The sequence below is a fragment of the Nycticebus coucang genome, chromosome 7 (genome assembly GCF_027406575.1).
Source record: "Nycticebus coucang isolate mNycCou1 chromosome 7, mNycCou1.pri, whole genome shotgun sequence".
In the NCBI taxonomy this organism is placed as follows: Eukaryota; Metazoa; Chordata; class Mammalia; order Primates; family Lorisidae; genus Nycticebus; species Nycticebus coucang.
Genome location: NC_069786.1, coordinates 85,881,816 through 85,898,038, shown reverse-complemented (window position 1 = coordinate 85,898,038; position 16,223 = coordinate 85,881,816). Strand labels below are relative to the sequence as shown.

Sequence of the window (16,223 nt, the reverse complement as noted above, 5' to 3'; positions counted from 1 at the left end):
CTTGTCCATCCAAGCCTTTGTTTTCTTGTAGAATTTTGTTGGGGATTATGTGAGACAATCTGTGTAAAACTTTAGCATAATGCCTGATGCCCTATAGATTTATGCTTCTTATTATGAGTGCTATTCAAATTGGATTTAAACGTAGAAACAACTCCACCTGGTTACTTATAGCCAAGGAGCTTTCCAGTTTGCTAAATACATGCGTTCTTAAATTTTTTTTGAATTGGAATTGAATTTTTTTTTTTTTTTTGGCCGGGGCTGGGTTTGAACCCACCACCTCTGCATATGGGGCCGGGGCCGTACTCCTTTGAGCCATAGGCAACTCCTAGAATTGAATTTTTACAATTAGAATCATGTCTTACGGTCTGAAACATGTTTTGCTGTATTGTTTATATAGCAAGGAAATAATATCTTGTTCTGTAATGATGGCATGAAATTTTACATAGACTTTTTTTATAGTGAGTCTCACGCATTTGGACAACTATTATCTGAATTACGCAGCATAATATAGGTGATATTTGGTTAAGAAATATCTGTAAATAATTTGGCTATAATTTGGGTTATCCCTTACTAATGGCATGAAGCTTCAATTATGTAGTACATTTATACACTTGAAACATTTAGATATACATTAAACAGAAACAACTCCTGGAAGTAGTGGGGGTCTATTCAATTTTCTTCTCTCCTTTGGTTTATGCTGTTTAAATAGTCTACTTCTGATATTTATACGGAAGTAGGCTTGAAAAACATGAATGTTTTCTTATCTAAGAACATATGACAAGTAAGCTATGCAGGGATAAGAATCTCTGTATTATTTGTATTCTTTGAGTTACTTGGTGGTTCCTGAATTAGGGCTATTTCTAGTTTTTCGTATGAACTAAGTTATCTTAAATAGTAAATAGCTGATAACTAAAAATTTTCATCAATGTTATAAAAAATAATTCAAGATTTTGTAGAAGTTCAGAGGAAGGGTAAATGAAGCTAATCCTGATGGATGTATAGGATTGGGGTATGGAAAACATTCCTAATGAAGAGACCTCCAACATCGTCAAGTAAGAAGGGGGTGGGAAGTGAGTCTGCTCCTTCAGGTAGGTTAGGCACACATCCATGGTAAACCTGTTCATGCTCTTGGTGCCTTAAGATTTGGGTTTAAAATCAAAATTCCAAATAAGCAATAACTTTGTACAATGCCACTCTTTTATTTTTCTTAAATTAACATTCCCTTTAGGGAGAAGCAGGTCCTACTGGGGCACGAGGCCCTGAAGGTCCTCAGGGGCAGAGAGGTGAAACTGGACCACCGGGTCCAGTTGGCTCTTCTGGTCTTCCTGTAAGTTTCTAGCATATCTAATAATTAGCCCAGAAAGCTGGACAATTTTTAAAACACCTGAAGAAAAACAACCTATTTTTATTGATAGTATTTGTACATATTTATGGAGTGCACATACTATTCTGTTACATGCACAGGATGCATAATAATAAAGGCAGGGTATTTAGAATATCTGTTACCTCATATATTTATCATTTCTATGGTTGGGAACATGTTAAGTCCACTTACCTAGGCATTTTCAAATGTAACATTTGCTGTGTTCTCTTTGAATTCCCAAAGGTTGCTTACAAATTAGGACAAAGCACATTTCCCTTGTCAACTCTTGAAGTATTGTCGACTTTATATAAAAGGAATTTAGTCAAAAATGATACTTATGGAATACTGGTAGTGGGTTTTTTTTTTGCAATTTTTCTGCCTCCTCTTGGAATATGAATGAACGTCTAAATACTATCTCACATGTGCCTACATACGGCTTAATATTTCATAAGCTTTTCATGTACCTTTTAGGGTGCAATGGGAACTGATGGTACACCTGGTGCCAAAGGTCCCATGGTAAGTAACTACAATTTTCTTCCTTCATTTGAATTATGTGAAATTCGAGTGATTCTCATTTACCCTACGCTGCTACCTGTCTCTCTCACTCTTGCCGTCTGATAGGGCTCTCCGGGTACCTCTGGTCCTCCTGGCTCAGCAGGGCCCCCTGGATCTCCAGGACCTCAGGGTAGCACTGGACCTCAGGGAATTCGAGGCCAACCGGTAATGTCCTTTGAAACAATTATCACCCTTTTAGTATAATCCAACTAAGAGTGCCTGGAATAATGACATGGAATGTGATGCAATGAAACATAGATAATGTGGCTTAACCAAATGAGGGAAGTAAAGATTGGAAACCTTGTAAAATGAAGGCTAAATGTTAATGAGTAATTTAGATTTTTAAACTCATAAGTGGAACAGTATTACATTTTGTTAAATTTTAGTATTCTTTTATTCAAAATAATAAAATCATAACTTTATGGTCCATCTCATAGGATTTTATGAATGGTTTAATAAAAAATGTTATGGAACTGTTTGGCAACCCAGTCTGAAGGAATATGGAGGTTTAATAGAGATTTTTAATAACAATTTGGCTAAAAATGGGTTCAACAGCTATTTCTTGAGAGTTATTCTTGAGTGATTCCATTATATTGGTAATCGAATTTTTCCATATTTTAAAATGAATTATTTATTGAAAAAATATTTTGTTAAGCTCAGAAGATATAAACACATCGAGAAGTTATGCTTATATAGGTTTTAGCTTGATACATAAAAATAAATATTTAAACAAATACTTTAGATTCTGTCCCAAGCAATGTGGTTATACTGATAAATTCTTTTTAAGTGCTGGCACTTACGTTTCTTAAAACATTAGTGTTGCTGATATATTGCATTTTATTTTACCATTTTCTGAGTTTAGTAATCTGATTCCAGCAACATAAACTACAATTGGTGTTTAAAGATACACATATAAACTGCACCAAACACTCTACATGTGAAATGCCCTCTTTGAAGTTGCCACATTCCAAATAAATAGAACACAAATACACGTCTATATCCTAAAATACAAACTAAGTAGACTTATCTATAGCTGTTGTCATTGTTAGTTCTAATTTTAATTATGAAATTTGAATTACTGAATAATTTTAATTATTCTGTTACACATGACAAAAATGCAGTTCTAAAATAAAGACCACTGTAAAATAAACCACTACCAAATTATACTGAATTTTATAAAAATTTACACACTTTACAAGATTTGAAAAACTTTTAAAAATAATTATACTACTGATTCAATACAGATTCAGCAGTAGAAAAATTTTAAGGCCTATTCCCTAGAATTAATTGCAGCATGTTGAACTGGTTAAATGTCCTGGTTCTTAGAACTATCAATATTTTTATTTTAGGGTGATCCAGGAGTTCCAGGTTTCAAAGGAGAAGCCGGCCCAAAAGGGGAACCAGTAAGCCTTCATTTTTTTTAATGATAAGAACATAATTGTCTAGAAGAATACAGTCAAAAATACTCATGTTTTAAAGTAATAACAATGAAAATTATAATAGCTTGGGGTGAAAATAGTCTATTTAATGCACTTTAAATTTTGTGACTTACTTCATTAAATAAGTTTTCCGATAATAACTCATTTGCTGGATGATAAATTCCTGATAGCTGTTTTTCTTTTTTTGATAGGGGCCTCATGGTATTCAGGGTCCCATAGGCCCACCTGGAGAAGAAGGCAAAAGAGGTCCCCGAGGTGACCCAGGCACAGTTGGTCCTCCAGGCCCAGTGGGAGAAAGGGTAAAATTTGAACAATAAAATGTATTTTTACAATTGTAAAGGAATTACATGTGTAAGTTTAGGGATAGTGAGAAAAACGAGAGCAGTTAAGTGAAATGCTTTCAGGTGCCTTGTACATCTCAGTAGACTTATTTTCAAATAAAAAATACCAACTGTCTAATCATCCATCATTCATTAATTCCACTAATATTGACCAAATCCCTGCTCTAGGCCAATACTAGCTACTTGTGCTTGGGATGCGTCAGTTAACAGGAAGTCTGTGGTCCCAGTCCTGCTAAATGACGGTTTAGTAGGTGGATAAAGAATTATCAAGTCAATAGGTTAATAAAAAGTACTTTTATACATTGTGTACATTTTAATAAGTTGTATACATTTAGTATTTAGTAAGTTAAAAGACTGCATACATTAAAATAATAGGGTGACATGTTAGAGAGTAACTATGGCTATAAGACAGTAGTGAAATGTTAAGAGTAAGGGGTTAGGGAACAGATCCTTTGAAAAGACATAATTATTGCTGAGTCCTGAAGATGAAGATTATCAGCCAGAGAAATTAGGACAAAGAATATTCTTAGCAGAGGAAAAAGCAAATGCAAAGCCAAGAGATCTGAAAGGATTGTCATCATTGTGGCCTGCTGATTTTCTGAGAACTTTTTTGGCTTATCAAAGTGTTGGATATCAGGATGTCCCTAAAAGTATTCATGGACCTTTTCTTCTTTGCTCATCAACTTTAGTGTTTGTGTATTTACTGTGTGGCCCAATACAACTCCTATTCTTCCAATGTGCAGCAAGAACAAAAAAAAGTTGCACATCGCTGAACTAGGGTGTTTTAAAGATCAGACCATGTAGCTGTGGTTGGAGTACAGTGAAGCAGGTCCGACAGGCAGAGCAATAATCTCACGTAGGTGCAGAGCTTTAGGGAATGCAGAGAGCTCCACATACAAGATGACATTAATGCATGTTACTATTGACATTTGGGTTGCTTTAAATGGTACCTTTGCCTCTTAGATATCAGTTTTTCTCTATATTTAATTTTACAATGAATTGTTATATATTTCTTAATTCGAAGAATTATTTGGTTTAGTACTTAAATAATCTTCAACATTTAAATCTATACATTCTGTTTTTTTCCATATAATCACAGCTCCTAAAACTTTATAGTACTAAAAATAAAAATGAACTATTTATTATATATTGTAAAAATATCAACAAATAAGAGCCATATTTTGGTCATTTGTAGGGTCCTCCTGGCAATCGTGGTTTTCCAGGCTCTGATGGTTTACCTGGACCAAAGGTGAGGTTACCCCAACAATGTTGATACTCATGTGGGCGGTGCTCCCAAAGATGCCATTTTCCAACATGGTGATTGTTGTGATCTAACTGTGGCTCACTTGGGTCCAGATCCAGAAAGGAAATGGACACAGATGTCAGGCCTAACCCCAAACCCCTCTCATGTAATTTCTGCATAAAGACAATAGTTGGATGAATAAGAGACTTTTCTTCAGACTTTTTAGTGACACACACACACATACACATATATTTCCTGTAGTTGAAAATTTGGACTTTTTTTTAACATTCTTGCTTTTCAAAAATCTGAATTATTAGAGTCAGGCTCTAAACACAACTTTTATTAGTTAATGATTAAACACTACTGTTATACAAGGAGTCCAAATTAGAACGAAATGTGCAGTGACATAGTTTTGAAAGAAGTCTTATTACTTCTTTGACAAAATATTTGTATGTTATAGTAAGGGCCCCAATTTGTAAAACTATAATTTTACTTATGATTGCTTTTTTTTCCCCTGGAAACTTTTCTGACACCTACTTTGTTTTGGTCTAGGGTGCTCAAGGAGAGCGGGGTCCTGTAGGTTCTTCAGGACCTAAAGGAGGCCAGGGGGACCCAGGGCGACTGGGTGAACCCGGGCTTCCAGGCGCTCGGGTAAGAACACAGCAGTGGTTTGCCACAGCAGCCCAGGAGAAAGGCTCCTGGGCATTCCTTGGAAGCTTGCTTTGTTTCTTTTTAAATTTTGTTCACTTTATCAATTTGGAAAATTTCTTTGTTTTTACGCCTTTGACTTGATTTATTATTTTTTGAAATACTGATTGCTTTTTGTCTTGTATAGAAAGCACAGTAACTTCTGGTCTACCTTAAAGGAATCTGTATTAATCACTTTACCATTTGGCATTAGAAATAAATCCTGTTTGTCAATCTTTATAATTTTTCCTTCTTGCTAACAGACAACTGGTTTGGCTTTGGGCAGAGAATTTCTAATAAATATTATTTTAGCAAAACATCATTTGAAAATTTATTTGAAGTATGAGATTGCCCTTCTAGTAGGTTATCAAAAATGCAATGCTATGTTTACTCCTTAAAATATTTACTTCAATTGCAGGTCAGCAGTAAACTGACAGTCACTTTTCATTTTTAGGGTTTGACAGGAAATCCTGGTGTTCAAGGTCCAGAAGGAAAACTTGGACCTTTGGTAAGTAATTTAAACAAATGTCCACAACCATTAATATTTTTAATAGACATGTATGTGAATGGTATTTATTTGAGGTTAATATTACTGTGTGGATGCTGATCATGCTCACATATTTAAATTGCCTCCTGGAAGCAAATTCTTAGTGTCTGTGTATTTCCACACTGACCAAAGTATAGATCAAGATTTATTAAGGTAAATGTTTAAGATTTAAGTTGCTTTCCCGACATCAGCTAAAAAGTTAGAATTATTGGTGAACTTTGTCTATGTGCAATATTATCCTTTCTTGATATCCTTCCAATTGTATATGTTTAAGAGATAAACGGGAATGAATGTAAACAGTTTATATATTCTAAGATCTTGCCTTAAAATGAAATTTAACATAGAAATTCTGAATTTTCATTACCACAAACCAGATAAATGAAAGAAGTGAGAAATGTTTTTCCTATAATAAGAGAATGTCAGTAGATGTGAAGATTAGGCTTATGTCTAGAAGAATAAAATCTCTGTTGTCAATACTTAAAATGCTTCAGTGGTTTTTTAAAAACCATTCTACCAGTTTAATTCATTAAGATAAAAAATAGGGGAATTTAAAATTTATGTAACTTCTTATTGTCCGAAAGGCAAGTGACAATTTAGATATTTAGGAAAAACTTACATGGCTCCCGTCAATTCTGCAGGGTGCTCCTGGAGAGGATGGCCGTCCGGGTCCTCCGGGGTCCATAGGCATAAGAGGGCAGCCTGGGAGTATGGGTCTTCCGGGCCCCAAGGGTAGCAGTGTGAGTACAGTGTATAATTTTTTTGACATCTCATCGTAATCCTTCTTTGGAGAAGGTGTGATTTTACCAAATTGACTGAATTTTAGAGTGGCTTATTTTATTCCCTAGGGTGACCCTGGGAAACCTGGTGAAGCAGGAAATGCTGGTGTTCCTGGGCAAAGGGTAAAAACACTTTTTATACTAAAGTTAGAAATGTATATGAAACTATGCACATTCTCCCACACGGACTCACCTCACAAATTATCTCTGTGTGATTCTAGGGAGCTCCAGGAAAAGATGGTGAAGTTGGTCCTTCTGGTCCTGTGGGTCCTCCGGTAGGTGATTGTTAACCCAGAATGCATCTGTACACTGCCGTTTTCAATGATATTGGCCATTTACTTATGAATAAGTTTCCAGGGAAGTGAATAAAATTGTCTAGGATCAGGATTTCTTTTGATTCCTGTGATATGCTGTCTTCTGTCTTTTAAATATGATGAATGTTCTTTTCTTTTTAAACTTCTTTAAAAGTCTGATGAGAAAGGCTTCCTTGTTGTCTTTACACCTCACAGTTGAAGAAATCATCAACTGAGGAAAGTAATTTCTGACGAGCAAATATTATATGAATATTTTAATTTAAAATGTTTAAATACTGAATTATACCTTTCTTCTAATAAGGTATCTTATAAAATTTTATTTAAGCCATTTTTGAGCAGCTTATATTTTCATCCCAGGATTTTAGAATTAAGTATTTATCAAAATATTTTGGCTTATTTATTAGTTTTGTTGTGGGCCAGTTTAAATATCTTTCTAAACTATTAGTTTTGCTATTTCTCTCTTTCTTTTTTTTTTATTATTGTTGGGGATTCATTGTAGTTTTGCTATTTTTTCGTCATTCTGGTTTTGAAGTTTTGATTAATCATTCTTAGAAATAAACTGAAATATAAATATCACCTTTTAAAATGGGCTTTTCATATTCATTCAATATATTCAATTTCCCCATAATTTTACTGTTGACTGTGGACATTTTATGTTTGGATCAAAAAATAAATACAGCTTCTCTGTTGCTTTGTTGGCTTTAGAAAGTATCACAAAGACTTCAAATAATACTTCAAATAATAATTAAAAGTCATAATACTTTTAATACCAGTTTATTTCCTGACTAAAGTGAAAAATGTGTGATTAGAAGAAACATAAGGGAACACCAATTCTTCTAGTGGTTCATATAAACACAAAATAGAGACATATGTGTTAGTAGCTTTGCCTCCTGGCGCCGGCAGCGTTCATGATTTTCTTTCCTTCATGGCTCAGGGTCTAGCTGGAGAAAGAGGAGAACAGGGACCTCCAGGCCCCACTGGCTTTCAGGTATGCACCAATTCAGTTACCCATTTCTTCATCCATTAACGAAAATGGTTTTCTAAAACTTAAAAAGCTATGGTCCAATGTGAAATTCTACAATTTTCAAAAATAATTCCTGTTTTGCTAAGATAGGATAAACTCATTTGGATAAAAATCAAATGTTTTTATTCAAAGAAAAAGAATGAACTTAGCTAAAAGCTGATAAACCCCAAAGTATTAACAAAATAAATAACAAAGAGTAATTTAAAAAATGGTATCAGGAATAAAATTTTTCTGATATCCCAACAAAATCTAGTTTAATCTAGTTTTACTGACATAGTGACTAAAAATTTTAATTGAGCAAGTTTTCATGATTTTTCTACATATATTGATATGTACATTTTTTATTAACAAGGACAATCAATTTGTGAAAAGAGCTTTTAGGACTGACTTTAATACTCTAGCGATCTAAAATATTGTTCTCAGAGCCATAAAAACTTACAAATATGAAAAGCTTTTTGTTTTGCTAAGCTTTTTTTTGTTGGTGGTGCTAAATGGTGTGCAAGCGAACATCTAATCCTATAAATTGAGTACTGGCTGTGTTTTGTTAGAAGTAGTTTTTGAAAAATATTTCTGAACAAAATATTTTGCTTAAAGATATAGTTATGAAAACTCCGTGGATTATAAAATGTGAACAATTAATACAGGTTGTCTATTAAACTTTCATAGATTCACAAATTTATTTTCTTTTGTTTTAGGGGCTTCCTGGTCCTCCAGGGCCTCCTGGCGAAGGTGGAAAGCCAGGTGATCAGGTAAGTGTTTAAATACTCATAATAGCAACACTACAAATTGCTGCGTCATAATACCTTTTTTCTATGTGAGGCCCTGTTCAGTTTTTCTTTACATACATTTTCTCTTCGAATTCTCAGAACAACCCTATGTACTACTATGTATTCTTATTACCTCTGTTTTTACAGAGGAGGAAAATGAGGCACACAGATAACTTTCCCAAAGTCATAAAGCTGAAACGATTTGAATCCAGGTCTTCCCAAGACTATGTTCTTAATCATTTCCATAACTAGAGTTTTAGTGGAGTTTATATAAAGTGCTATGAACAGATAGTAACCATTTCATTTCTGTCATTTTACTGGCACCTCAATTTATCTATTTTCCTTTGTGTGATTCATTTGCCTTCTTAATCAGTAAATATTTGCTGAGTACTGCTTGTAGTTGGCTCTACTAAGTACTTGCCTTAATTGGATGAAGAAAATGGATCTGGACCTTGCCCTTCTGTTATAGTGGAGTAGGAGACAGAGAATATAAAAGATAGTTTTGATAGTAGTGTATTCTAAATGCTGTGATAGGGGAGGCACTATGTGTACGGAAACATAAAAGCTGCTCCAATTTTAGACTTAGGGGGTTTGGGAGAAATTTCCCAAATTAATATCTTGTATGAGATCTGAGGGATAAATGATGTTAAAGGTGGGGGAGAAAAGATGAAAAATAAGAACGGGAAATAACAGGTGCAAAGGCGTTCAATTTAAGGCACTGAAAAAAAGTTACTAAATCAGAAGAATGGAGGAGGGTAGAAGTAAGGCTGGAGGGGTGATTCATGAGCCAGATCACAGAAGGTCTTAATTTAAGTGTAATTTGTCCTTCATCATTAGAGTAATGGAAATGTAATGAGGGCTTATAAGGAGGGAATAATATGATCAGATATGGGTTTTAGGAAGATCATGTCATAGTAAGGGCAATCAATTTCAGAGGATATGATTAGTGGCCTACTTGATAAAATTATCATCTTTATCAGAGAGAAAAGTTTTAAAATGTTAACCTTTTCTTTAGTTAAAAACAAACTGAAACTTTTGGACACATGACCATAATTCCTAGTAGAATGCTTTTTCCATATTATAGCCTCAAGGAAGATTTACCAAATTAAATAAAATCAAATTGGTTCAATTTTTTTTAAGCTTTTAAAAACTTTTGTTTAAGAAGTTTAAAATGCTCTTGTTGCTTGGCTCAAGTATTACATATTGCTTTCCTCTTTTTTTTTTTTTTTTTAAGATGCACCACAGTTGTAATCCCACCAATCATCCTTCCTCTGCCCATCCTCCCCCCTCCCTCCCCTCCCTCTCCCCCTTCCCCATATTCTTAGGTTATAACTGGGTTATAGATTTCATATGAAAGCCATGAATTAGTTTCATAATTCTATTTAAAGGATAAGCTCCTAACTGCTTTTTTAAAAATTTATTTATTTTTTCCTCATTGCTTTTTTGTCATTTTTCTCTATTTGCATTTAGCATGTATCTTTGTCTCTTAAAAAACAAATGCATAATCTTTGTGAGATAGTATCTTCATGTTCTCATTGCCAAAAAATTCAAGTATAATATTTTTATATTTAATATATATTTTTAATATTTTATAGAAAAATGTTTTCATCCAATGTATGTGATATTCTGTCATTTATAAAAGTATGCATATTTTTCTTTCTTCAATATTGTGAACTAATTCAACTTTCTAAGGTTGCATTAAAAGAAATTAGATATATGATATGGAAAAATTTCTATTAAATGCTTGAGAGCTGGCTCAAAGCTTTTGTTTTGTTAAAAAAAACAAACATGTATTTATAGGGTGTGCCTGGAGATCCTGGAGCAGTTGGCCCATTAGGACCTAGAGTAAGTATTTTTTCTTTTGTGAATAATTTTGTTTCCCCCAGAGTTCAGTTTGAAAGGGAATCTTTTATCTTAAACTCAGACTTATTTTGAGCATTAAATTCTTGTATCAGATACAAAAATCAGTCTTCTGAAAAATATTTTGTGCTGTGAAACTAGCATATCCTTGCTTCAAGTTTGTTTTTTATCATTAAATTAGAAAATCGAAAATAATGGCTTATTCCTAAATTTTCCCCCAATAGAAGCCATTTTGAAGAAATATTTTAAACTCATTTTTAGATCAACTATTAAGATTTTTTTACATTCCACTGTTGTGCTAGGGAGAACGAGGAAATCCTGGGGAAAGAGGAGAACCAGGAATAACTGGACTCCCTGGTGAGAAGGGAATGGCTGGAGGGCACGGTCCTGATGGTCCAAAGGTAAGTATGGTAGTGATCTCAGTGTTTTAAAATGCTCCAGAATAACTATGCAGCTGCACATGAGGGTACTAGAATCGGTTTATCTTATTTTTGCAAGGTGATTTTCTTCTTCAACAAATATTTAAGGAGCACTTACTAGGGTTTTTCTTATGACTAAAGAGTTAGTTAAAAAGAAAATGCTCTTCTTTGTGATAGGGATTGTGCTGTGGGCACACATGATGATACATTCTTATATGCAAACACAGTCCTCATATTTATGTTAATTTTATTAATGGCTTCCTTGAATAAGCAGAGGCAAGAAATAGAAAATTGCATAATTTGTTAGGAGGTTTCCCTAATCATATGCTTCATTTTCTTTGTCTCAGGTTCCATAATTCTGCTTACTGCATACACGAAATATGTAGGCAGCAATCAGTACCCTTTCCTTTTGAGTACCATTTTGTGATTGGTAGAAGATAATGTGTGCAACTTCGGTATAAACCAAAGTTATAGAATTTTTCATGATCACATAACATGAGATCTTTTACCATCTCCAGGGTCAAGCGATTGATAAGACCTACTTAAATTTAGTCACCAAATGATCCTGAAAACCAGCTTAACATCACAGATTTATTAAAGGCAGAATAAATATTTCTCTAAGTGCAATGTCTTCTTTCTTTATTAGATTTTCCTAAGATGTTGCCAACAAAGAGGACAAAGAGGGACCTCTTGTCTTTTCTTTGAATAGCTACTCAGTTTTCTCTAAAGGGAAACGTTGAAAACAAAGCAACAATCACAAAGCGAACCTGCTTTTATTTAAAAAAATCAACTCAGAAATAACTTTCCCAAATGCAAAAAATGAGCATTAAGTCCAAATATGTGAAATTGCTGGTGTTCAACATTTTTCAACCCACTAGAACAGCAAATTTTGTTGTGGTTCAATCTTAATACATTGGTAGGGTCACTCAGTATTTGTTCATTTCAGGGCAGTCCAGGTCCATCTGGGACCCCTGGAGACACAGGCCCACCAGGTCTTCAAGGAATGCCGGGAGAACGAGGAATTGCAGGAACTCCTGGCCCCAAGGGTGACAGAGTAAGTCTGATTTATTTTTTCAGTTCATCTATTTAGAGATTTTTCTCAGCAAGCTTTTATTTCCACCATCCCAAGCTGCAAGTCATTCTTTGGTTCTTTTAATGAATAATTTTTGAGGAAATGCACAATGTCTGACCTTGTTCTGCACTCAAAGGGGTACAGCTATGAGCATGACAACTATGACTTTGCCCTCATGAAGCATCTGTGTAAAATGTGAGAAAGAGACAATTGGTTGAATAAGTGGTACTTTGTGTGTATTCCCAGGGCGGCATAGGAGAGAAAGGCGCTGAAGGTACAGCTGGAAATGATGGTGCTAGAGTAAGTAAAAGCATTTCTTTTTCAGTTACTGGAAACCAATATTATTATATTATCTTATGAATTTGCCTGAATTTTTCAAAATAAAGCGGATCACATTTTCTTGGTGGTCAGGATTTGGAGAATGATGACATTTGAGATTTGATGTTCATCCACCATGGATACTCATTATATTTACCCTGAATTAGAAAGAGTAAGAACGAAAGTCATTAGCAGGAGGCCAAAATAAAACAACACATTTATTGGGCATATGAGATAGGTTCTTTAAGGGGGTGAGGTCCCTCGTCATCTTTCTTTACTTTTTAGTTTCATATTTCATTATTTTTCCTATTAAAATGTTGATCTCATAAGCTGGTCTAGATTTCATGCCAGCACAGGTCAGTGGAGCTTTAGAGAATCACCCAAATTGTGATAAGTGTTTCTCAGTATATTGGAGCTCGGGGTGAGAAACTTACTGTACAGTTCATCATCATTAATGCCTTTACCAATAAAGAGTTTGATAAGGTGAATGTGAAAAAGGATGGTCAACCCAAAACTTTGTTTAATGTCACATCCTAAACAAATATTTAACAAGCTTTAGGTCTTCAAAATTAGAAGGTTTTTACATTTACAATGCAAAGAACAGTAGACTAGAAGGACGATTTATTTTCCAATATCAATGATTTTCTCATGTAGAAGTGATTCATCATAGCAATTAATCGAATAGTTAACATTTTCTGAACTAGTGCTTGATATTTGATGAAAAATTTCTGTCTCAGTATGTCATGGTTTGGCTCTCAGCGGTCTCGTTGTGCCCTGGCAATAACAGTTGTACTATATATTCGAGATCACATCGAGACATTGTTAATATGTTGGTTACATTAGCGTTTGATTAAGAAAATACAGTGAAATGTATAGGAAAATTTTATCTTAGAAGTCACTAACATTTTCTATCTTTTATGAAAAGTTAAATTAAGTGTGAACTGCTTAGTTTAGCAAATTGTAGACCAAAAAATATCTCTTATATCTCTTGCCTTTTAAATCTAATGTTTGATTTCAAAAATGTTCTATCTTGTATATATTTTTTACTTTTCATTATGAATGTTCTGGAGTATTTAGTAAGTAGTGTAGCACTGTCTGAAGGAGAAATGTACGGCTTATTTTAAGGGGAAATCCGAAATACATACCTAACGTGTCTATGAACTAACTTTGAAAATGTGGCATCTTGTATATATTTTTTACTTTTCATTATGAATGTTCTGGAGTATTTAGTAAGTAGTGTAGCACTGTCTGAAGGAGGAATGTACGGCTTATTTTAAGGGGAAATCCGAAATACATACCTAACGTGTCTATGAACTAACTTTGAAAATGTGGCATAATCACATCAGGATGTAAGCAATGACTATTTTTAATGAGGTCAATGTTCAGGAAAGAAAGAAACAAAACAGAGCATTTACTATAATCTTGAACTAAGGGAAAAAATGAGCACCATGTTTTCTCTGTGTGAAATTTCTGTGAATAGAAATAATGAAGTGCTTTTTATATTTAATCAAATCCTTTAAGAAAGCATCTTAAGTAAAATATTGGAAGAATATTGTTCTACTACAGATCCAGAGGATGTAAGAATACAGTTTTCTCAGGTTCTTGTCAAAAGTGTAAAATGAAAAAGTTATTTTTGTGTCTTGGGTTTCTTCAGTAATACAAACAGAAAATAAATGAGGAGAGAATGTTTGGGCTGCGTATGAAGAGGCAATACATAAACATCAGACAGAGAACTTGTTTTAGAAAGGACTCCAGTCTAGTCTAGCAGTTATAGATGATGACTGCCTGTCAAAAGCCAGATAATGTCCCCATGTGGTCTCTTTCCTACAAGTGTAATGAACCCCATTAATCTAGCTGAGTGGTGACATTCCTTTTCATCTCAAAAGAGTGAAGAAAACTAAGTCCGTTTCAGTGGCTCATGCCTGTATCCCAGCTAAATTCTTTTACAGGCATGTGACCATAGCTGCTGTACTTGAATCAGGGCAGTAGAGTAACACTATCCAGTTTCCAAAATAAATAAATGAGAGAGAGGGGAGGGGACGGGCAGAGAGAGAGAGAGAGAGAGAGAGAGAGAGAAAGGAGGAGGGAGGGAGGAGGGAAGGAAGAAAGGAAGGGAAGGAGGGAAGGAGGGAGGGAGATGCTTTAGCAAACAGTATGCTATTATAATAATAGCATGTAATTTTGCTATTATAATTTAAGAATAAAGTATTTTACACAAAAGAAGAAAGCTCCTTTTCAATCTATGATGTAATTGCAAAATCAATATTAGCAAAATTAAATAAGCTGAGAAAGAATCATTGTGGAAGAATAGCATTAATTGATCACTGGTGTTTGAAGATAGTTATGTATGCATGAGTTTGTTGAGTTGATGAAGAAAGCAAAGCATTCTATAGAGAAACCTGGTGGAAATGCTTTGAGACTAGATAGGAAAATCTTGAAAAGATACAGATTATATAATTTACAATCGATAACAATTTTTAGACAGCTGAGCTAAGACAAAATAGCCCTTCCTTTTTGTGTATTTATTTTTTTCTTATGCATAAAGATCCCTGTACACCTTTTCCCCTCATATGGCCATGTTCTATTAATTAACAGGGTCTTCCAGGTCCCTTGGGGCCCCCAGGTCCTGCAGGTCCCACTGGAGAAAAGGTAAGTCTCAAGTTGTTATTTTATGCACTCAAAATCACGAGGCCTGAATACTGGCTCTTTCACAAGGTTTTTCTCTTGTAAGATATGGTAGCTGAGCTAGGTCATTTCAGAGTTCTCCCCACCTATCTGCCCCTACCAGTGCCCAGTGTCTTGCCATTACTTTGTGTTTTGCTGCTGCTCTGGACAATAACCGCCTAAAATCTGCCTTGTAGGGTGAACCTGGTCCTCGAGGTTTAGTTGGCCCTCCTGGCTCCCGTGGAAATCCTGTAAGTGACAGTATTTTGCTGTTCTTTAGTATGATATTAAGCGAAAAAAAAAAGTCATTTTGTTTTGATATTTATGCAAAACCAAGAGGCCTCTTTTCTAGTCTGATATTGGGAATTTTATTCTATGACCTGTATGTTTGCGTCACCCTTGAGGATCTTCCTCAAGTAATATGTGTAATTTCTTTCTAGATGTTAAATTGTGCCAAATTTATATAATTATATTGTAAAATACTGTTGTGTTTAGAATAATGAATGAAGATTACAGTAATGTTTGTCTTCTCGTAGGGTGCTCGTGGTGAAAATGGCCCAACTGGGGCTGTTGGGTTTGCTGGACCCCAGGTATAACTTTCAAATTTTCCTCATTCATAAATGAACACTCCTTTTGTTACAGTGATAAGGCTAATGGGTTAATTATCATTGTCTTATGTTTTGAAGGTATATTAATTATTCTAGAAAGTTTATGGTTTTCTCATTTTCAATGCATTTTTCACAGGCTGGCACCAAAATTGATGTTTGTATTATTTGAGTTTATAAAATTATTTGTTATGATAAAAATACGGTGGGATAGCCTATTGTTCAGGCT

The 16,223-nt window shown here is 34.4% G+C and overlaps 1 protein-coding gene across 2 annotated transcripts in view; it reads left to right on the top strand.

Moving 5' to 3' along the window:
• The window catches only part of COL5A2 (collagen type V alpha 2 chain), a 245,639-nt gene that overhangs the window by 210,600 nt on the left and 18,816 nt on the right, over nucleotides 1-16,223 (top strand). For both annotated transcript variants that reach the window (XM_053597828.1, XM_053597827.1), the window contains 20 exons: nucleotides 1,229-1,327; nucleotides 1,835-1,879; nucleotides 1,985-2,083; nucleotides 3,268-3,321; nucleotides 3,549-3,656; nucleotides 4,894-4,947; nucleotides 5,494-5,592; nucleotides 6,083-6,136; nucleotides 6,814-6,912; nucleotides 7,021-7,074; nucleotides 7,173-7,226; nucleotides 8,200-8,253; nucleotides 8,985-9,038; nucleotides 10,857-10,901; nucleotides 11,219-11,317; nucleotides 12,282-12,389; nucleotides 12,654-12,707; nucleotides 15,321-15,374; nucleotides 15,587-15,640; nucleotides 15,926-15,979. In XM_053597828.1, coding sequence (XP_053453803.1) covers nucleotides 1,229-1,327; nucleotides 1,835-1,879; nucleotides 1,985-2,083; nucleotides 3,268-3,321; nucleotides 3,549-3,656; nucleotides 4,894-4,947; nucleotides 5,494-5,592; nucleotides 6,083-6,136; nucleotides 6,814-6,912; nucleotides 7,021-7,074; nucleotides 7,173-7,226; nucleotides 8,200-8,253; nucleotides 8,985-9,038; nucleotides 10,857-10,901; nucleotides 11,219-11,317; nucleotides 12,282-12,389; nucleotides 12,654-12,707; nucleotides 15,321-15,374; nucleotides 15,587-15,640; nucleotides 15,926-15,979 — 1,395 coding nt within the window. The remainder of the gene's footprint in view (nucleotides 1-1,228; nucleotides 1,328-1,834; nucleotides 1,880-1,984; nucleotides 2,084-3,267; nucleotides 3,322-3,548; nucleotides 3,657-4,893; nucleotides 4,948-5,493; nucleotides 5,593-6,082; nucleotides 6,137-6,813; nucleotides 6,913-7,020; nucleotides 7,075-7,172; nucleotides 7,227-8,199; nucleotides 8,254-8,984; nucleotides 9,039-10,856; nucleotides 10,902-11,218; nucleotides 11,318-12,281; nucleotides 12,390-12,653; nucleotides 12,708-15,320; nucleotides 15,375-15,586; nucleotides 15,641-15,925; nucleotides 15,980-16,223) is intronic.